This window comes from Nicotiana sylvestris, chromosome 2 (assembly GCF_000393655.2).
Source record: "Nicotiana sylvestris chromosome 2, ASM39365v2, whole genome shotgun sequence".
Taxonomy (NCBI): Eukaryota; Viridiplantae; Streptophyta; class Magnoliopsida; order Solanales; family Solanaceae; genus Nicotiana; species Nicotiana sylvestris.
In genome coordinates this window covers 72,523,791-72,545,770 of record NC_091058.1, presented here as the reverse complement: position 1 = coordinate 72,545,770, position 21,980 = coordinate 72,523,791, and the positions used below count along the sequence as shown (strand labels likewise).

At 40.2% G+C, this 21,980-nt stretch overlaps 3 protein-coding genes across 3 annotated transcripts; all 3 read right to left on the bottom strand.

The window, feature by feature from the left end:
* Positions 1-8,488: 8,488 nt before the first annotated feature.
* LOC138868183 (uncharacterized) lies at positions 8,489-9,120 on the bottom strand. The gene is made up of 2 exons (XM_070165963.1): positions 8,745-9,120; positions 8,489-8,673 (listed from the first exon to the last, which is right to left on the bottom strand). The coding sequence occupies exons 1-2, from the start codon at positions 9,118-9,120 to the stop codon at positions 8,489-8,491; spliced, it is 561 nt and encodes a 186-aa protein (XP_070022064.1).
* A 173-nt stretch (positions 9,121-9,293) lies between these two features.
* On the bottom strand, positions 9,294-9,755 carry LOC104225281 (uncharacterized). Its single transcript, XM_070165961.1, has 2 exons — positions 9,667-9,755; positions 9,294-9,573 (listed from the first exon to the last, which is right to left on the bottom strand). Exons 1-2 carry the CDS (start codon positions 9,753-9,755, stop codon positions 9,294-9,296), a joined length of 369 nt encoding a protein of 122 aa, XP_070022062.1.
* A 6,248-nt stretch (positions 9,756-16,003) lies between these two features.
* LOC138885069 (uncharacterized) lies at positions 16,004-16,858 on the bottom strand. Its single transcript, XM_070165960.1, has one exon. It carries the CDS (start codon positions 16,856-16,858, stop codon positions 16,004-16,006), a length of 855 nt encoding a protein of 284 aa, XP_070022061.1.
* Between the last annotated feature and the right edge of the window lie 5,122 nt (positions 16,859-21,980).

Below are 21,980 nucleotides of genomic sequence, written 5' to 3'. Positions count from 1 at the left end.
CCATACGATATGGCGGAATAGAAATGGGCTGAGTGCCCGACACTAAGTCAATGCCAAAATCAATATCCCTGTCCGACGGCATGCCCGACAGGTCTGCAGGAAATACATCAGGAAAGTCCCTCACAACTGGGACAGAATCAATACTAGGAGTCTCAGCTCCAACATCCCGCACAAAAGCCAGATATGATAGATAACCCTTCCCAACCATACGTTGGACTTTCAAGAAAGAAATTACTCTGCTAGAGACATAATCAGTCATGCCACGCCACTCGATCCTCGGAACACCCGGAATAGCCAAAGTAACTGTCTTAGCATGACAGTCTAGAATAGCATGATATGGAGATAACCAATTCATGCCCAGAATAATATCAAAATCTACCATGCTCAACAGCAGTAGATCAACTCGGGTCTCCAGACCCCCAATAATCACAGCACATGATCGATACATATGGTCCATAACAATAGTATCGCCCACCGGGGTAGACACATGAACAGGTAAAGTAAGAGACTCTCGGGGCATACTCAAATGATGGGCAAAATATGAAGACACATAAGAATAGGTGGATCCCGGATCAAATAAGACAGAGGCATCTGTGTGGCAGACTGAGATAATACCATAGTGAGATTAAACTCACTCCTTCATAAGCTTGTGGAAACACAATTCATCTAAAATTTTAACTCTTCCGCATTTTCTTGCATTCACTCACATAATAGTTAAGCCTACTCTCTAGGGGACCAAATTTTTACTAAGTCCCAAATTATTCAAAAATTTCGGCAGAGTCTCCTTTGTAATTGGGCCTATCCACCTGCCAGAGAATCACCAAAACCATCCTAACAACACATCCACAACTTGACAAAGCATCACAACGTATATCAATTACATTAATATCAATATTACATGTATTATACTATCAAAATTGATACATGGACATGTGTTGCACCTATTTGAATCATAACACATAGAAAATACCTTTCAATCCTCCATTATTGGGCTATTCAACCGAGTAAGAACATATTCTTTGTTTAATGTTTTAGACCTTCAAGGTGGTCTCCTTGACTTAACGATTTCGTCATAATACATTTTTAGAAGCGATCTCAGCTCCCAGACTTATCTAACTAGTATGACAAATAGCTTCCCCTCATAAGCCAATTACCCACTAGCTTTACCTTTAGTTAATATTTTTGTATACCTTCCACTGCCATACACATTACACCATCACTTAATCTTCCTGAGTCTAAACTCATACCGTAACATGAAATTTACTTCACTTCAAATAGGAGACATAAAAAGATCCTTCACGCACCCATAACTTGGGACTACACATCCTATCACAATGGAAATCATACACTCAATAGTTCATCTCTCATCCAGTAGACCTTCCTCGTCACTTCCAAGTCATATAGATACATATCGCAGTACTATCATACTCCTCACATAGCTATCCAGCCATGATTCCCACTAATAGAGGCAATACCGAACATATAAGTTCAAAATACTTGCTCACACAATAAGCACCTCGGTGCTAAAGCCATTGGCAAAGATCCGGCCTCAAGTCCTCCAGACTGGCCTAACATCAAACTCAAAACGACCACGTGTCGCCCTTCGATCGGGGAATTACAAGCCATCAAGGCACATCTAATACTAAGCATTCGTTCGCGTATACGAATACGTGGAAGGAATTGTAAAAGTTACTTTTTCAAGCTGAATCAAGGACGCACGATAAGAATTCAAGTTTTTCCTAAAGGTTCTGCAGCCTCTCGAGGATAAATACAGACGTCTCCGTACCGATCCGCGAGACTCTACTAAACTAGCTCATGACTCGCGAGATCTAGTAACCTAGGCTATGATACCAACTTGTCATGACCCAAAATCCCAACCCGGTCGTGATGGCGCCTCTCGTGAGGACAAGGCCAGCCAATTAAAACAGTACATCTCTTTATAATTACTTAGCAGGAATAAGTCTAAATCATGGGTAATATAATCTTAAATGAGAAATAAACGTGATAGAACAAGGAAAACCATCCCAACTCAGCCCAAAATCGGGGTGTCACGAGTCATGAGCTACTACAGAGTTTACTAATATTCTACAAAGTCTGGAATTATCATAAATAATAAAGATAAGGGAGAAAACGGGGCTGCGGACGTCAACAGCTACCTCGTTACTCCTAGTCACCGCCTGGCCTGGAAAGAATCAGCGCTCAGGAGTGAACTTAGCTCTACCTGTATCTGCACACATGGTGCAGGGAGTAATGTGAGTACTCCGACCCAGTGAGTAATAAAAATAAATAACGACTGAAAACATAAAATCTCATAACGGCACAATATAGCGCTATCCCAAGCAGTAAAATTAGTTATACCGTAAAATAGTGTGTATTAGATAATTCTTCTTTTAAAACAGTAAAGACATATAATTTCCACAGTAAGGATAAATCAAAAGCTTGCCCTTCGGGCTCAATATGTAAATCTTAGTATAGTATCAACCCCTCGGGCTCCCTCCCAACTTACCAGCACACAACATCAGCCCTTCGGGCTCACTCCCAACTCACCAGCACATAACATCAGCCCCTTGGGCTCACTCCCAACTCACCACACACAAGCAACGGCCTCTCGGGCCCACTCCCAACTCACCTAGGTACCCTGCGCTCACTAGGGCTGTGTACACACTCCCAACTCACCTGGGTACCCTGCGCTCACTGGGGGTGTGTACAGACTCCGGAGGGGCTCCTACAGCCCAAGCGCAATATCAATAGGCCTGAAAGCCTTCACACATCACACACGAGGCCTGAAAGCCTCCTCATATAACACTCGAGGCCTGAAAGCCTCCTCACATCACTCAACATATCCTCACGTATGGCCCTCGGCCTCAATCAGTCCAGAAAATAATCATAAGCCTCTTGGGCATCAGTAAAACAATAGTGCTCAGCTCAACAGCATTATAAATATCATTAAATCTCGAGTTGAGTATAAATGTAGCTGAGTTCACAAAATAATATAATTCAATTGGACTGAGTTCAAATAATATTTCAATTCGTGAGGAAAATAGTGATGTAAATTCACAAAAGATTTCAGATAATTGGCACGAAGCCCAAATATGGCAATAAGCCCCAATCATAGTGAAAAATAATAAATCTTTATCAATTACGCGGTAAAAATATCAACTGGGATGGACCAAGTCACAATCCCAAATAGTAAATGACCCCGCGCTCGTCATACAACGCATGTCTCATCTCAACATAGCAGTATGTTGTGCAATCCGGGGTTTCAAACCCTCATTGCTTTATTTAAAATCATTACTCACCTCTAGCTCGCTATGCCCTTGCCTCTCTAATTGGCCACCTCGTGTGACGAATCTTCCAAAAATCACACAAACCTCGATGAAGTTCAATTTCTAAAAGACGGGGTTTTAACCATACATATCTGAAATTCGCCCCTTAATGATACTATAATGATCCCATACAGTTATGTAACTTCAATCTACAATACAACACTCAATAGGGCCAATATTAGTACTAGATCCCATAAATTATGCCATTTAGGCATATTATCAAACATCTTGTAGGCATAAATATTTACACCTCTTAACTATAGCATTGGTTCCTCCAACTATCACCATTAACCAACAATTCATCACACTATTATTCTTTAACAATTTATACTCCTAACATCACATGTGTGATCAACCATTCACACCCAAACCAACAAAAATTCCATCAAATAAACACCTTTAAATCCCTACCATGTTCATGTATTTAAATTGGGAATTTATGGCTTCCAACCACCATACAATAAGTTGTAATACTTGATTCATACTCATATTTCCATAATATATCCATATATGTGAGTCTAAGGTGTAGGATTTACCTTTTGGAAGAAATCTTGCAAAACCCTTCTTTGAGTTCTTGAAGGAATTTCTTGAAAATCTAAGGATTTTTAAGATCAATCCATGTTAATATAAGTGTTTGGGAGTAGTAATCAACTCAAAATACTCCAAAAATCTTACCTTAGGAGTGCAATTGGGTGCCTTGGTCGAATTGGGATGTAGAGGAAGCCCTAAGCTTGAGAAATGACTCAATTCCTCTCATTTTCGGTCTTTAGAGTACTTAAAAAACCTCCAGTCGCGCGAGTTCGCGCGCTGTTCTCTCGTTGTTCGCGCGTTTTTGCTGAGCATTCTGCCTCAGACGCGCGAAACGCGCGACTTCGCGCGATACTTCGCGCGCTCTAACACCTGACCAGTGAAATGGTCATAACTTCCTGTATACACTTCCAAATGACGAACGGTTTGTTGCGTTGGAAACTAGACTCAAATGGATTTACTTTGATAGGTTCTAGCTCACACAACTCCTTATATAACGAGAGATATTATCGTTCAAAGTGAGGCCTTGTGCGCACTCATTTACAACTTTCGTCTTCAAAAGTTCCCGTTAGCCATCCGAAATCATCCCGAGGTCCTCGGGACCTCAACCAAAAATACCAATACATCTTATAATATTATTCAAATTTGTTCCAATTATCAAAACACCTCGACTAACACCAAAATTATGGAATTACATCGAATTCAAGTCTAAGTTCCTTTAAAACTTCCAAAACGAGCATTCGATCAAAAACTCGACCAAAATATGTCCGAATGACTTGAAATTTTGCACAGATATCCAAAATGGCATAACGAAGCTACAACAATTCTCGTAATTCCATTCGGACCGTCGGATCAAAATTTCACCTATCAACCGGAAATCGCCAAAAAACTAACTTCGCCAAAATGAGCTAATTTCTTCACCGGACCTCCAAAATTAATTCCGATTGCCCTCCTAGGCCTTAAATCATCCCCCAAAACTAACCGAACCCTCTAACTCACAAGTCAACGTCCGGTTGACTTTTCCAAACTAATTCTTCCTTAAAGAGACTAATTGTCCCATTTCATATCAAACTCGATCTGAATTGACTCAAATTCACCAAGTACACATATTGAAACATGAATAAGCATTTAACGGGGAATACGAGACGAAAATACAGGAAACAACGGTTCGGGTCGTTACAATATATCACTTGATTTGTGCAAATACCCATTTGGGTTCGAGAAAGCCAAATCAGACAAAATCACTCAAACTACCGAGAGGTATAAAGTGAGCAATTGCGTGTGTTTGCTATACCACGTACCCGATAAATCAAACTTGCCCTATAATTTACAACCCGTTAGGTAGCCACTTAAGTGGAAGTCACGACCCTAGATTCCTTTATCATTTGAAAAACACTCAAAACCAAAAACACTGTCTTCTAGTTATTATTTGCAATCATTAGCTAAAAGTAGAAATAGAAAACAACCAATGAATATGTGAAAGTCCAATCTGAGGCACATCATACATTTGCTCTAGTTATATAGCTAATCCAAATTCTAACTCCCTGTGGATTCGATCCCGACTCGTGTTGGGTTTATTATTGCTTCGACCACCTAGATTAAAAAGTTTTGAAATACGAATTTTATAACAACTAACACAAGATAACTTTGTAACAGCTCAACAATTAAAGCACACGACAAATCTCACTTCAACTTTCAAACAAACTAAGAAAAATCCAGAGCCAGGATGCTTTCAAAAAAACTAAGAAAATGAAGATGAAGCAACTAAAAACTTACACGAAAAATCAAGATGAAGCTGAAGAATGCGGCTGAGAAATGCGACTGAAGATGCGACTGAAGAATCTGATGGATCTAAGAAATGAAGTGAAGATGCAACTGAAAAGTGAAAGAAAGAAGCTGAGAAACGCGACTGACGCTGGCCTGAGTCTTGACAAGCTGACTAGTGAGGGCGTGATGTGACTGACGCCGGCCGGAGTCTTAATGGGCTGACTAGTGAGGGCGTGCTGTGACTGACACCAGCCTATGTCTTGACGGGCTGACTGGTGAAGACGTAAGGCGGAGAAACTAAGAAAGAATAGGGAAATCAAAGAGTGAACTATGAATTATGAAACCCCAGTATGTATATACTTAAGGGTAAACTAGTAAATTAGTTAATTCTTATTGTGTTATCGGTTTTACCCAATAAGAGAATTGCCAAACTGATAACCCAATAATTTTTTTTAACCCGTTACCAAACTGTTAACCCAATAACCCAATAAATAATTTACGGTTTGGGTTATCAATTTTACCCGATATATGCCAACCCTATATCCAGGAGGGTCCTGACAACTCGAAACTGCATCCCATTATCCAGAAGGGTCATGATAGCTTGAAATTGTATCCCATTATCCAGGAGGGTCCTGTCGACTTGAGTATTAAATCCCATTATCCAGGAGGGTCCTGACAATTTAAATTAAATCTCATTATCCAGGAGGGCCCGGGCAATTTAAATTAAATCCCATTATCCAGGAGGGCCCTGATAATTTTAAGTTAAATTTCATTATCCAGGAGGGTCCTGAAAGCTTAAATTAGATACCATTATCCAGAAGGGTCCTGAAACTTTAAACTAAATCCCATTATCCAGGAGGGTCCTGAAACTTCAAACTAAATCCCATTATCCCTGAGGGTCCTGAAACTTCAAACTAAATCCCATTATCTAGGAGGGTCCTGAAACTTTAAACTAAATCCCATTATCTAGGAGGGTCCTGAACTTTAAACTACATCCCATTATCCAGGAGGGTCCTGAAACTTTAAACTAAATCTCATTATCCATGAGGGTCCTAAAACTTACGATTGAACCTATCTAGCATACCCTTTCCTTATGGAGGATTCCTATAGAACAAATGAAATCCTGCCCCTGTTTTAATCAAAGAAAATCTTATCAGCTTTAAAATGTAGTGGTTAGTTTGCGTCATTCCTATTGAAGGCGGCAGCCTTTCCACTGCCATGCCTTTGTTCTGATTAGCTGCTTCGGGCTAGCAAAGAATTGTTTGACTTTTTGATTTGAACCTCAACCACAGAACCCTGAATGGCCCAAGTAGCTTACACTCATCCAAATATTTTACATTTCTTTACCTCTAATTTTGAACCTTTATATTTCCTCAAAATTCACGAAATCACTTGATCGCTTGAACTCCCATTAACACCTTATTGCTCATTTTGAATCATGCTATTTCTAATGTGTTCTGGCCGGACTTTTGCTTTGCAATTGAAAGTTGGTAATAAGCTTTGAAATCCTTTCTTGCTTGCTTAACAAGGCTAACACCAGACCCAAAGAAAACGAAACGAAGGGACTTCGAGAGTTAGGAATAAAGAAGAAAATTCTGAACCAAGATGACTATTTGAGGAAAAATGGAAAAGAGACTTATCCGAGTGGAGCAGCTGGCACCAGTGGCCATGACATGCATTTTGGATTAATCAGCCCAGTCCATTCACCCAATCACATTTTAGTTCATGCCCCGCCTTCATGCTTTAAACCGGGATTTCCATAATCCAATCTCTCTGTAAAGTCACGAACCTCATTCGGCTTGTGGTGCCTTGAAGGATTTTCACCAGCAAAACTCTCTCATTTGTTCATCTCTTAACTTATTATCGTCTTACGGTGCCCGCGAGGGTTTTCATCAATAAGACTCTCTCATTTTTAATTTTTCTCTTAGTTTTCCATCGCCTTACGGCGCCCGTGAGGATTTTCACCAATAAGACTCTCTTATTTATTCATTTTTCCTTGTGCTCCTAAACAAAAGTGTTACCCATGATGTGAATCATACCTCTAGCTCGCTTGACTTGACATATTTTAAAGATTGATCGGAAGGTCTTTCTTTGGACCGTAGTGTAGGCTTTTAGACGGGGTTAGAAAGAAAAGGCGGCATGCAAGCTCAAAAATATTTTTAAATAACAGGGTTCAAAATTACAACTTTTGGAATCAAATATTTTGCAACACCACAACTTCTGCCCCAGTTTCTTTGAGTCTAGGGAATTTTGAATTTTTATTTTGATGGGACCGAACCGTGAGGCTGCTTACGTATCCTTAAAAGGAATCAGGTCAAACGTAGTTCAAGACATATCAGTTGCTTTGTTTTTGTTACTTTACTTTTTTTCTTTTTCTTTTTTCTTTTCTTTCTTTTGCTTTATTTTTTTTTCATTTTTCCATTTTCTCTTTGTCTTTTTCTTTTTTTATTTATATTTCTAAACTCTAACTTCTGATTCCGAAAGAGGGGTATGAAAAAAAATAGGGCTCAAAAGGGGTAACAAAGGATAAAAGTGTTTAGATAACTGAATAAAATGCCTTCGTCATTCCAATCTTCGAATCATGCCAAATACAAACAACACAATTTGAAGACAAACCAAAGAAATCATACATAATATCTCTTGACTGCATCAGAATTGACAGCCATATCTACACATTTGCCTTCTATATCTATTAAATACAAAGCACAATTGGACAACACTCTCGTTACAATGAACGGCCCCTGCCAGTTTGGGGAAAACTTGCCTTTAGCTTCAGCCTGATATGGAAGGATGCGTTTCAATACTTGTTGACCCACTTCAAATTTTCGGGGACACACCTTCTTATTGTATGCTCTTGCCATTCTCTTCTAATACAATTGACCATGACATACTACCGCCAGTCTTTTCTCAATCAGACTTAACTGCTCCAATCGAGTTCTAACCCACTCATCATCGTCAATTTCAGCTTCAGCAATAATTTGAAGGGACGAAATCTCGACTTTTACGGGTGTAACTACTTCGGTCCCATATACCAACAAATAAGGAGTTGTACCTATTGAAGTGCAAACAGAGTGTGTTAACCCAGCAAAGCAAAAGACAACTTTTCATGCCATTGCCTAGAACCTTGCACTATCTTTTGAAGTATCTTCTTTATATTCTTGGTGGTCGTCTCAATAGCTCTATTTGCCTTGGGGCGATAGGGAGTGGAATTTCGATGCATAATCTTGAACTGTTGGCATAACGCTTTTATCCGATGACTGTTGATATTAACCATATTGTCCATGATGATTACCTTGGGGATTTCGAACCGGCAAATGAGATTTGAATGGACAAAATCCACCACTGCCTTCTTGGTCACAGATTTGAAAGTCACAGCTTCGACCCACTTGGTGATGTAATTGATGGCCACCAGAATAAACCTGTGTCCGTTCGATGTTGTTGGCTCAATTGGTCCAATTACATCCATACCCCAAGCAACAAAGGGCCAAGGTATGGACATTGTATGTAACTCAGATGGCAGAGAATGAATCAGATCACTGTGTACCTAGAATTGATGACTATGCGGCCCGCAAACTCTAGAATGAACTTCGGCCATGATGGTCGAAGCTTGTTTAGCATCTATGCAACTTAGCAATCCAAGATCTGGAGTTCTTTTGTACAAGTCTCCCCCGCTCAAGAAAAATCCACTAGCCAAGCGTCGAATCGTTCTCTTTTGATCACCCGTGGCTTGTACCAGATACACCCCATCTTGATGTATTCCTGGATATCATGGAACCAAGGTTCACTATCAAGTTCCTCCTCAATCACATTACAATAGGCATGTTGATCACGAACTTGAATATGTAGAGGGTCAACATAAGCCTTATCCAGATGGTGTAACATTGATGCCAGAGTAGCCAAGGCATCGACAACCGCATTATGGATCCTAGGAATATGCTCGAACTCTACTGATCTGAATCGTTGACAAAGATCATGCAAACATTGTCGATATGGTATGAGCTTCAAATCCCGAGTCTCCCATTCTCCCTAAATCTGGTGTACCAACAGATCTGAATCTCCCAAAACCAATACTTCCTGAACGCACATGTCTACAGCTAACCTCAAACCCAGAATGTATGCCTCGTACTCAGTCATGTTTTTGGTACAATAGAAACGAAGTTGGGCCGTAACATGGTAGTGATGCCCTGTTTCAGAAATGAGAACTGCCCTATTCCGACACCTTTCATGTTAGCGGCTCCATCAAAGAAAATTTTCCAACCTGACTTTTCATCCTGATCAACCTTGTCAATATGCATCACCTCTTCATCAGGAAAATAAGTCCTCAATGGCTCATACTCTTCACCCACCGGGTTCTCGGCCAATGCTTGGGCTTTCATCGCGGTTTGAGTCACATAGATAATGTCAAACTCTGTGTGCAAAATCTGCCACTTTGCAAGTCTTCCTGTGGGCATAGGCTTCTGAAAGATATACTTTAGAGGATCCATGCGAGAAATGAGGTAAGTAGTGTAGGACGACAGATAATGTTTCAACTTTTGTGCCACCTAAGTCAGGGCACAACATGTCCTTTCAAGGAGAGTATACTTAACCTCATAGGATGTGAACTTCTTGTTGTGATAATAGATGGCTTGATCCTTCTTGAAAGTGATGTCGTATTGACCCAACACACAACCGAATGAATTATCCAGGACTGTCAAATAGAGAACTAAAGGTCTCCCAAGCTCCGGCGGGACCAACACAAGTGGGTTTGACAGGAACCCATTGATCTTATCAAATACCTCCTGGAACTCATCAGTCTATTTGACCGCGACATCCTTTTTAGCAACTTAAAGATGGGCTCACAAGTTGTCATGAGTTGAGCAATAAACCCGCTGATGTAGTTTAAACACCCGAGCAAACTCATCACCTCAGTCTTATTCCTTGGCGGTGGTAATTCTTGGATGGATTTGATCTTTGATGGATCCAACTCAATGCCTCTCCGACTGACTATGAACCCCAACAGTTTCCTAGACGGAACACCAAATGCATATTTTGCAGGGTTGAGCTTGAGGTAGTACCTGCGGAGCCTCTAGAAAAACTTTCTCAAGTCCCCGACATGGTCGATCTGCTTTCTTGACTTTATGATCACATCATCCATATAGACCTCAATTTCCTTGTGTATCATGTCATGAAATACAGTAGTCATTGCCCTCATGTAGTTGCCCCAAAAATTTTCAAACCAAATGGCATTTCCCGGTAGTAATATGTTCCCCATGACGTGATGAACGCTGTCTTTTCTGCATCTTCCTCATCTATTAAGATCTGGTGATATCCTGCATAGCAATCCACAAAAGACCAGATCTCATGCTTGGCACAGTTATCAATCAAAATGTGGATATTCGGCAATGGAAAATTATCCTTTGGACTTGCTTTGTTGAGGTCACGGTAATCAATGCACACCCTGGTCTTACCATCCTTCTTTGGTACTGGAACAACATTAGCTAACCAAGTGGGGTATGAATAACCTGAATGACCTTTGCATCCAACTATTTTGTAATTTCTTCCTTGATCTTCACACTCAAGTCAGTCTTGAACTTTCTTAACTTCTGCTTGACAAGAGGGAATACCGGATCAATTGGCAATTTGTGAACTACCAAGTCAGTACTCAAACCCGGCATATCGTCATATGACCATGCAAAGATTTTCTTTATATTCCAACAGTGCTTTGATTACTTCTTCCTTGATTTGTGGTTCCAGGTGTACACTTATCTTGGTTTTTCTGATATTATCTAGATCCCCTAAATTGATTGCTTCAATTTTATTCAAATTAGGCTTGAGTTTCTCTTCAAAATAATTTAGTTCTTTACTAATTTCCTCAAATCCTCATCTTCATCATATTCTATTTCATCATCGCGCTCTACTTCTTGGATTATTATTTTAGAGTTAGATTGGCTTTAAAGACTTGGCCGAAAATTCCTCATCCATGTCATGTCATTGAAACCAGCATAAAAAGAATTGTAGAAAGAAAGACAAAAATGACTATATCAGGAGTAATGAAAAAAGGGAAATTGCATTTCATTGAAAATTAAGGATAGAAGGGTTTGTACATCAAAACAAGCGAAAAATAAAAATCTGGATTACAACCCTGGAATAATCCAGATAACAGAAAGGAAAACAAAGCAAACTACCAAAACTCCTTCCGAGTAGGGAGGGGAGTAGCCTTCCAATTGTTAAGCTTCACTTTTGGCCCAATAAACTGCACATATGCTTTGCTGGAACCTTCCCCAATTTCCACCACGTTCACATCATCAAATAGACTCTGGAACCTTTCAATCAGCTCTGCATCAAAGTCGACCACAGGCTTTAGGACTGCTAACACTGGGCGTTTCACAACCCCTGGCTTGATGAAGGACCTGGAGAGGCGGGGGATAGGCCTAGGGAGTGACCATGCCTTCTTTTCAACATTTTAGCCCTCTTCACCTCCTCCACTATGGGTTTGAATCCCAGACCAAATGTACCCTGATTTTCACGTAGAGACACTGGCTGTACGATACCTTATAAAGATGCGCCTAGACCTTTGCCCGGCACAAAACCATTCTTCAGCATTTTAGTTGCTACCATGACGGATGCGGAGGTTAACTTTGGACTTGGAATTCACTCCCCCTCCGGAATCTTCTCAACTAACACTGTTTCGAAAGCTTGGTAGACCCACAACCCTTTATCATCTTCGGCTTCAATAAACGAGATGGATGTATCATTATAGGCACATAAGTTCTCGTCACCATGCACAACGATTTCCTGTATGTCCCATTCGAACTTTACCATTTGGTGCAGAGAAGACGAGACTGCCTTGGCAACATGTATCCAGGGCCTGCCCAATAGTAAATTGTAGAAGACGGCCACATCTAGTACCTAGAACTCCATGGTAAATTCAACTGGTCCTATTGTCAGTTCGAGCACGATATCTCCAATAGAATCTTTTCCCCCTCCGTCAAAACCTCGGACACATATATTGTTCTTGTGGATCCTTTCGGTATTAATTTTCAACTTTTACAAAGTTGAGAGAGGGCAAATATTTGCGCTGGACCCATTATCAACTAGTACCCTCGAGACCATAGAATCTTCGCAGTTCACTGTGAGATAAAGAGCTCGATTATGTTTTGTACCTTCCAATGGCAGTCGTCATCCGAGAAAGTGATCCTGTTTGCCTCGAATATCTTGTTGGCAATCTTCTCCAGATGGTTCAATGTGATCTTATCAAGGATATGAGCCTCATTCAAAATCTTCATGATGGACCGGCAGTGCTCGTCTAAATATATCAACAATGACAGAAGAGAAATCTGAGCGAGTGTCTTCCTCAACTGTTCCACGATGGAGTAATCCTACACCTTCATTTTCCTCAAGAATTCTTCCGCCTCCTCTTCGGTGACTGGCTTCTTCACCGGGATTGGATTATCTTTGAGTGGCTTAGATTTCCTTAATTCCTCCGGGGCAAAGCATCTCCCCGAATGAGTCAACCCCCGGGTTTCATTAACTTCCTCTTCTACTTCTTTCCATTTATAAGTTATTATCACTCGTTTGTAATTCCATGAAACAACCTTGGTGTTATCTATCGGCAGCTGGGTCACATGTTTAATAATAACTGGGGCAATGCGAGCCCATTCCATGATTATGATAGGCTTACTTACTACCACCGGGACGACCACTTTCGGTTTTCTTTACTGTGTTTCAACATCATCTTGGAACCCCTTCACGACTACCACAAGCGGCTTATCATTAGGCGTGCTTAGCTTATCTGTCATCCCTTCAGCTATCGAAGATGTTGCCTTTGTAACAACTGGAGTTTTGACTGGATTACTTTTACTGGCACTGATCATCATAACAGACTTTGAAGGCTTCTTGGGCTCCCCATCCTTATGCACTATCTCAATCATGTGCGTTTTGGCATGGGATGTCAATGGATTTTGATTGATATTTGGCGCTTCCAGGCTCTGGATAACAATTTATTTGCATCAATAAGCTCCTGAATGGCGCTCTTTAAATGCCAACAATTTTCTGTGTCGTGCCCCGAAGCATTAGAACAATATTCACATCTAAGGGAATAATCCAAGTTTTTCGGAGGGGGATTTGGTAATTTTGACTCAATCGGCCTTAGAACATCCAATTGCCTCAACCTCCGAAATAGACTGGCGTAAGACTCTCCAAGCGGGGTGAAAGTTTGTTTCCGCTGTCGCCTTTCCCTTTTGTACTCCAGCCTGGGTTGAAAGCTGGGACCATTAGGGTTTCAGTATGTTTGTGGAGGTGGGTAAGGGTTTTGTGGAGCCGGGGCACTCCATAGCGGGTAAGGACGGGGTTGAGCATATGACTGTGCGTGGTGGACGTGGTATTGCGGTGGCCTGACTGAATATTAAGGGTCTTGGGGTGGGAAGTAGTGTTGGGGTTGATTATATGGAGCTTGGGTATAGGTTTGAAGTTGGGGTCGAGGCTGGGTGTAATGGTGAGGTGAACCCCTTGGGCCATGCCACAATCCTGAGACGACCATAGCAACATCTTCTTTCTTCTTTTTCCCTAACATGCCCCCGGTACCGTTCTGGATCGCTTGTGTAGTTGCTTTGATGGCAGAGTAACTCATGATCTTGCTTGATTTGAGTCCTTCCTCTACCATTTCTCCCATTTTTACCACTTCATTGAATGACTTACCTATGGCCGAGATCAGATGACCAAAGTAAGTAGGCTCCAAGGTCTGAAGAAAGTACTCCACCATTTCATCTTCCTACATTGGAGGGTTGACTCGTGCCGCCTAGTCTCTCCACAGAAAACCATACTCCCTGAAACTCTCACTGGGCTTTTTCTCTATCTTAGTCAAGGATAGGTGATCTGGGATAATTTCTATGTTGTACTAGAAATGCTGAGCGAAACCTTGAGCCAAGTCATCCCAATATACCACCTATTGTTGTCTTGGCGAGTGTACCATTCCAATGCTGCACCACTCAAACTTTGAATAAAATATGCCATTAGTAATTCATCTTTCCCACCAGCACCCCTCATTTGCTGCAAAATCCTCTTAAATGGGCCACGGGGTCTCCATGCCCCTCGTACAAGTCAAACTCGGACATTTTGAACCCGACAGGTAGTTAGACATCGGGAAACAAGCACAGATCCTTATAAGCCACTTGGCCTCCAACCCTTGCATAATCCTCAACGACTGCTCCAAACTCTTTACCTTCTTAAATATCTCTTCTTGCTCCGCATTTTTGTGTGGCTTCTCAGTTTTGACAGGAAGTTCAAAGTGAGGAGTGTAAGAGTAATGATCCAGGATTTTGAAGGTGGGATCTGGGGCATAGTATTGGTTATCTTAGGCTTGGAATGCCGATTCAGTAGAAGATAGATGGAGGGTAGCTCGCGGGGGGCTACGAAAATAGGGGTAGCTGGCGGAGCAGGGTATGTGGTTGCTTTGGCTAGGGGAGCCTGGACAGTTTGGTTTGAGGTGCGGGGATAGTGGTGGTAAGGGGTGAAGTATGGTGCATAATGAGGGGATAGATCAACAAAAGTAGGATCTTGGGATTGAGATAGTGGTGGGATGAATGTAGGGTTTTCTGTGTAGTTGGCAGGGTGTGACGGTGGAGGATGACCCCTAATCCATGCCTGGTACATTTCGTCCATTTTGTGCTTCAGCTTATGTACCTCTTCTTTCAAACCAGGCTCGAATTCCTCCATCTCTCTTGGTGGGTCAACAACACTTGCGTCTAATTCTTTGCTAGCCATGATCGCCTTGTGTTTAGACCTGGTGTTATATGGGTGACTTTCCAGAATGCCAAGCAAACTAACCACCTTCCTGTGCTCAATAACAACAGTAAACTTGTTAGTGTTTAAGAGTTTAATAGATAGACAACCGCACATTTGGGATGCAATGCACCTGAACAGTTAAATGCTTCTATTGTGTATTTGAATGGTTGCATGCTTCATCCTGGCCTTAACTAACTCTTTTCACTTTGCAATTTCTCTTCTCTCTTTTTCTTTTCTTTTCACTCCTGCCTTTTTTTAGTCACTATTGATTTTCCCACTTGGTTCTTGTCGCTCCCTTTTTATTTTTGCACTCGCTTTTGTTCTCTCGTTTTGCCATTCTTTCTTTCCACTTAGTATTTTTTTTCTTCTCTTTTCATTTTATGGTTATGATTGAATTCTATGTGGATTGTCTACGTATCATGACACCGTATGAATCAGATCATTACATAGTCCAGGAGATAAATACAAAATAAAAGAAAGAAACATTTTGGGTTTTCAAATTTTCATTAAATAAAAAATTTTGATTTTCATCTATTACAATGACTCCATCATACAGACTTAAGAACTTAAAAACCAAAACAGACTCTAAAAAAAAATGAAATACAGACTTGAAAATAAAATCAGGAATACATAAGTGCCTCCAATACTAGTCTAGGGGCCCGTGGGACATCAGTCGGTTTCGCCGTGGGCCTACGTTCCATATCTTCTTGGAGGCGATATAGGTCGTCCATTATCTGACGGACAAAAATCATCACAGCAGAGAAGAACATGGATTTGGTCATATCCTCGCACTCATGGCATTTCATGACGACGTAATCAGCAATCCCTCTAATCCTCTCCCTGATGACGCCCTTATCTTGGAGCAGACATCCAATTTGTTGAGATCTGGCCTCCAAAACTTGTGTGGCCATATGATTTTTCTCTTGCAATTGTTGCAGGTCCTCTTCTAGTTGCAACATAAATGCATAGCAATGCTCTATTTCTGCTTTGAAGTTCTTTGCTTGCTTGGCCATTTCACTCTCAAGGGTATTGATCTTTTTCTTCGGACCCGTGATTACTTTGTCGTACTTTTCCTTCAACTGCTGAATGAAACTTGCTCGTTCTTCTGCATTCTTGGTCAACTTTTCCTGGGCTTTTGCTAATTCTCCTTCGGTCTTTTCCAAATCAGCCCCATAATCACACACATTCCGTCTAAGGTTATGGATGAGCTTTTCATCTTTTTCGCTTCTGACCGGGTTCTCAGCTGCTATTTTTATCTTCTGGATTTGGGCTCGGAGGGCTTTATTTTCTCGGGCCAACCTCTTCTTTTCACCTTTATCCGCAGCGGCTTGCAATCCACAATCAAATTTAAGGTCTCTAATTTTCCCTTCTAACTTGCTTATTGTAGCCCTATATTCATTTTCTTTGGTCAACCAAGCCCATTTTTCTTGCGACGCTTCAACAAATTCTTGGATGTGAGGCCTTTTGATTGGCATTTCAGGTTCGACCCTTGCTGCGACTTTCTTTCTATACCAAGCAAGTAATCAGGCGAGACCTCACCCCTAGACAAGTCACGTACTCGGGTGTTTGCTGTCAAATATTGTCACTCGTTCCAAATATGGAGAACCAGTTCTTCATGAAATTGGCCATCAGAGCGGACTTCGACTTCATGAACACTAAGATCTTCATCTTGGGGAACTACCTGGCATCTTCCCAATTGTCTCAAAACCCGGTATAGGGCATAGGGTTGGATGCTTCGAAGACCTATTAGGAGGAAGTAGGGACCGGTGGCAGACATGTACATAATCTCTTCAACGGGAAGCCAACCCAGTGTCCACTCTATCTAACATGCAGCTATGGAACGAAGGCGGGTTACCCAATATCTAACCCCTTCTGGCATTTTGAACTTAGAGACCCTTGTACCAAACTCCTCGATGCAGCTTTTCCCTGTAGACCCGTAGTTCATGTGTCGAGGACGATAACAAAAGTGATCAATCATCCACATTTGTAGTAACAAATTGCAACCTTCAAAAAAATCTACTCCAGCTTTGCAAGTTGTGAGAGCTCAGAATATATCAGATAATATCATAAGTGCGAGGGTGCTCTTGGCATTGGTAGTCAAAACATTGACGACCCTAGCCACCCATAAATTAATATTCCCATCCTTCTTGGGAAACACTAGAAGACCTAAGAATGCTACCATGAAAGCGAAGCATCTATGCTCTTCCCACTTTGGTTGGTTCCCTTTACTACAAATTCCACTTTTCGGGTCTTCAAATCCTATTACATGCCTATACCGCTGGTATATGAAGTGTAGAGTGGAAACTCCCCCTGCCAAATCTGCATACTGGACCTACCTGTTTATTTTTAGTAAGTCGAGGAACTTGTGGGGAGTGACGGCTCTTGGAGCAACCAGGTGTTTATGTCTTAAACCCTCTGTACTCCCAGCATAACCCGCTATCTCCTCCAAGGTAGGTGTAAGTTCGAAGTCCGAGAAATGCAGAACGTTGTGAATTGGGTCCCAAAATGTCACCAATGCTTTTATTATGTCACCCCTAGGCTTAATCTTTAATAATCCGGTGAGTTCCCCTAGGTAATAGTTGACTGTGTCTCGTCCTTGTTCACCCAAATCTTCCCACCATATGTGAAGTGCCAACGAAATCTTAGTCATAACCTTTATCGGTAAATTTTGACTCGTGCTCATTCTGCACATTTAGATTAGGGTGATTGGTTTAAAACAAAGTGAGTTTTATTTAAAAGCTGATAAAAAGGTTCATTTTGCAAAAATTCAAATAAATCAAGGCTAATTTTGCAAATACGGCCCTTCAGCACTTCAAAAGGGAAGATTTTAGGGCTGTGTTTGCTAGGCTGCCAAAAATTGACAAAGAAGTCGTCGGTGGCTATAATTGCAAAAATGGCCTTCCGGTGTCCCGTTGGGACACTTGGCTATTTAGACAAAAAGGCATCACCCACTTTATTTACGACAAAAATGACGACGCTTCATATTTTTGGTTATTTTTGCAAAAGCGGGGCTGGACCCGATGAGGGTTGCCTAGGTATCCCACATCCGGTGAGAATCAAACTCGCGTAGTTCGGTCAGTTTTGACGCAACAAGAACATACGAACCATTTTGGAATGACCTTCTCCCCTTTTTTTCTCTTTTTTTTCTTCAAAATTTCGGCAGAGTTTCAAGATGTTTTAAACACCATTTTCGGGAAACAGATGAAGTTCTCTCTCCTACCTCAATCTTGGTTTTACTTTGATTTTCCTCCCTAATCTAAGAGCCGGTCAACATGTAAGCCGAAACAAATAAATGCACAAATAGCAAGTAAAAATGAATCATGATGGACTTTTAATTTCAGGTACACCTGTCCTAGACGGATCCAACCCCTGTGTTGAGTCCCCTAAGTCAAATGCACATGATGCAAACAAGCGTTCATACTGGGTGTATTGTTCTAGATCTGGCTTACCCGAGCGGACAACTCGAGCCAGGGGCAGCGTACCGGTAACCAAAAGATTATCCGTCTTTACAACTTGTCCGAACCTCGTTCTAAATTAGGATATGACACTAACAGAAAAGAAGTCATGCCAGCGTGAACTTCCAAGAAGATTAGAAGAGTAGGGTTTCGCAGCAGTTTATATACAGTTCAAATAACATCAAAGCGGTAAAAAGCGACATTTAGCACATTAGGCCTAAGCATGTAATAAAAATCAGATAATAAACAACAGCCAAATATAACAATTATTCTAAGTTCGAATTCTTAAACCTTGAACCAGAGATTCTGGGTTCGGTCCCCAGCAGAGTCGCCAGAGCTGTCACACCTCCCTTTTCTACCCGAGAGGGTATAAAGGAGTTTTTCCAATTAAAGTGACAATAACCGAAACGGGATTATTTATTCAAATTCAGAGTCACCACTTGGGATAATTTATGGTGTCCCAAGTCACCGGTTTAAAAATCCCGAATCGAGGAAGTTTGACTCTGTTTTACGGTCCGCGAAACACAAAAATCTGGGTAAAGAATTATGTTAACCTAGGATAAGGTGTTAGGCATTTCCGAGTTCCGTGGTTTCAGCGCGGTCACTCAACTATTATTAATTGGCCTAATTATCTGATTAATTATATATTTTATACCTATTATGCATTTTTTTAACCTTTAACCGCTTTTAATTATTTATGGAATTATTCAGGAACAAGTTACGATTGTCGTACACTTGTTTGCTTGGTACACATTGCGAATCGTGTCAAGGGAGCCGTACCCATGATCTGCAACGTATTTAATTTATTAGCATTATTAGAAGTTGTGGCCGGGTCACATGAAATGGGCACCCGAATTTGAAAATTATGTATCACAACTACGTCACAGAAACCGTACCCGTAGCTATGATGATTTTTCTTATAAACACGCCTAAACAAGCTACAAAGGCTCATGTTTAAACTAAGTCAGAATTCACTATAAAGCTATTAATTATAGATATGCATTGGGAGATTGTTAAGCCTTTAATTATTTCAGAAAAATTGGGCCAGCCGTAGGCCCATTTTGCTATCTAAGAAAAACTTAATGAAATAAAAACACTGAAGTTGATTGGGCTCGAAACTGAGCCCAAAAGTGGAAAGAAGCAGAAAACAGAGGCACACCAGGTCTGGTTTCGACCAAGCTACCTCATCTGGGCTAATACCATGCCCAACTGCTTCTAGTAGGAGGGCCTTCAACATTAAGGCCCAACTGAGACTTAATTTCCTCTAAATCACGTAAAACACAAAATATCATAAAAATTCTGAAAAATCAAATGCTGACCAACCATATTATAGGTTTTAATTTATTAACATGCCATTAATGGTACAATGTCCGCTTAAACTAACTTAAACTACTAGCTAGTCACATTAAAGCAGACATGTAATTACTTCAGCCATAACTGAGATTTTAAAATACCAATCTGAATATCACTGCAATTAAATCCTGAATTTCATTTAAACTAGTATGAACTTGAAACCTCTGTCTACAGGAGGCACCATGGCCAACATATTAACTAACACATTTTGAAATGAATGAATAGAATAGACTGCTGAAACTATCAATCATCTTGAACTTCAATCAACAGATGAAAAAGATGGACCAATTTAAACGTTCAACACATAAATATTACAACTAAATTGTGGACTAACACAACAAATCCAGAATACTTAAACAAGGATGAAAAGAAATTGCAAAGCTAAACAACTTGAAGGAATCGTAGGTAAAGAAAAACTGAAGTTTAACATTTAAACATCAATTTCATATTACATGTATCCTAAACACATGCTTAGAACTTTATTTTTGTCACTCAAAGGTTCCAGAAGTACCTGGACACAGCAAAAACAAAGTGAGAAATCTTTGAGAACAACAGAAAGTAGCAAGAACTTCAGTAAAAATCAGCAACACACAACAACAATATCACACAGCTCCAAGCTTAAACCATATTTCAGCCTTTGAAAACCAGCCAGAAATTCCAAGAAAAACTATTCTATCCTAGGTCAAAAAGCCAAAGAAAAATAGCTCAACTAATGAAACGGCAGAGCTGTATTGTTTAGAAGTGTTTTTAGAGTCTGAAAATCTCTCCCAATGAAAGAGAAAAGGTCCATTTTTTATAGGTACTAAATCTTTCATGTGCCTAAAAGAATAAAAGAATTATTCTCTTCAGCCAACCCCTAGATTTCAGGGAGAAAAGACATCTTTCATAACTGCCTATGGACAGCTGTCCATTTAAGATATTTCATATATTTTTCTACACTATTTTTGTAACACTCCTCAAATCTATAAAAGTTTTAAGACGCGCTAAATATAGAATTTAATTTAATTTTTTTAATTTTTTTAATTTTTAATTATACTTAAGGATTTAAGCCCTTGTGATTGATTTTTTGAGTTACTTTTATATTTATAAATAATTGGATATACAATTAGGAAAATATTATTAATTTTTTTAAAGTGAGTATCATTAGTTATTAGTTAAATTAAAAAAAAAGGAAGAAAGGAAAAAGGGCTAAAAGCCCATAGAAGGGTTGTGGAAAACAAAAAGGCCCCAAGCCTCAAAGAGAAACAGAACGTTCGTTCTGTCATTATCAAAAACGATGGAAGGCAAAAGCTTAGACGAAAAAGAACAGTTTGCTCACGAAACAGAGGTTTCTTATCACGCAGGCAACGAAAAATCTAGGGTTCTTTACAAATCACTAATTCTTGAACTCAGGTATATAAAATTCTCTATTGTCAATTACCCTATAGTAGTACTCGTTGTTGTAGAATTCATTGTTTGACTGATGTTAATTGGACTGGGGCCTAGGTATTGGCTCGAGAAGTTTTGAGGTGAGTTGATATAACCCTTTACTAAAGTGGTTTAACTCACAAAAGCATGCACACAAGGTGTTTGATGAATTGCATAAAAGAGTTAATATATACTTAATTGGAGTAGTAAGTACCTATTAGCTTAGAATTATTTTCTAGCTGAAGTTTAGATGATTATTTGGATGTATGTGCATAAATTTCAGATTTTTATGTTATTCTTATATGCCATTTTCATGTTGAAAATTCATGAAGGATCAAGAACCTTTATAAATACTTTTGAATGTTTATTTCATTCTTATGTC

Excerpts from the sequence above, each read along its gene's own strand:
- LOC138868183 (XM_070165963.1), bottom strand. The coding sequence starts at position 9,120 with ATGTCCATACCTTGGCCCTTTGTTGCTTGGGGTATGGATGTAATTGGA. Across the intron at positions 8,674-8,744 it reads ACTTCAAAAGATAGTGCAAG|GTACAACTCCTTATTTGTTG; the intron begins GTTCTAGGCAAT and ends GCACTTCAATAG.
- LOC104225281 (XM_070165961.1), bottom strand. The coding sequence starts at position 9,755 with ATGACTGAGTACGAGGCATACATTCTGGGTTTGAGGTTAGCTGTAGAC. Across the intron at positions 9,574-9,666 it reads GTTTTGGGAGATTCAGATCT|ATCAGTAGAGTTCGAGCATA; the intron begins GTTGGTACACCA and ends TCAACGATTCAG.
- LOC138885069 (XM_070165960.1), bottom strand. The coding sequence starts at position 16,858 with ATGCCAATCAAAAGGCCTCACATCCAAGAATTTGTTGAAGCGTCGCAA.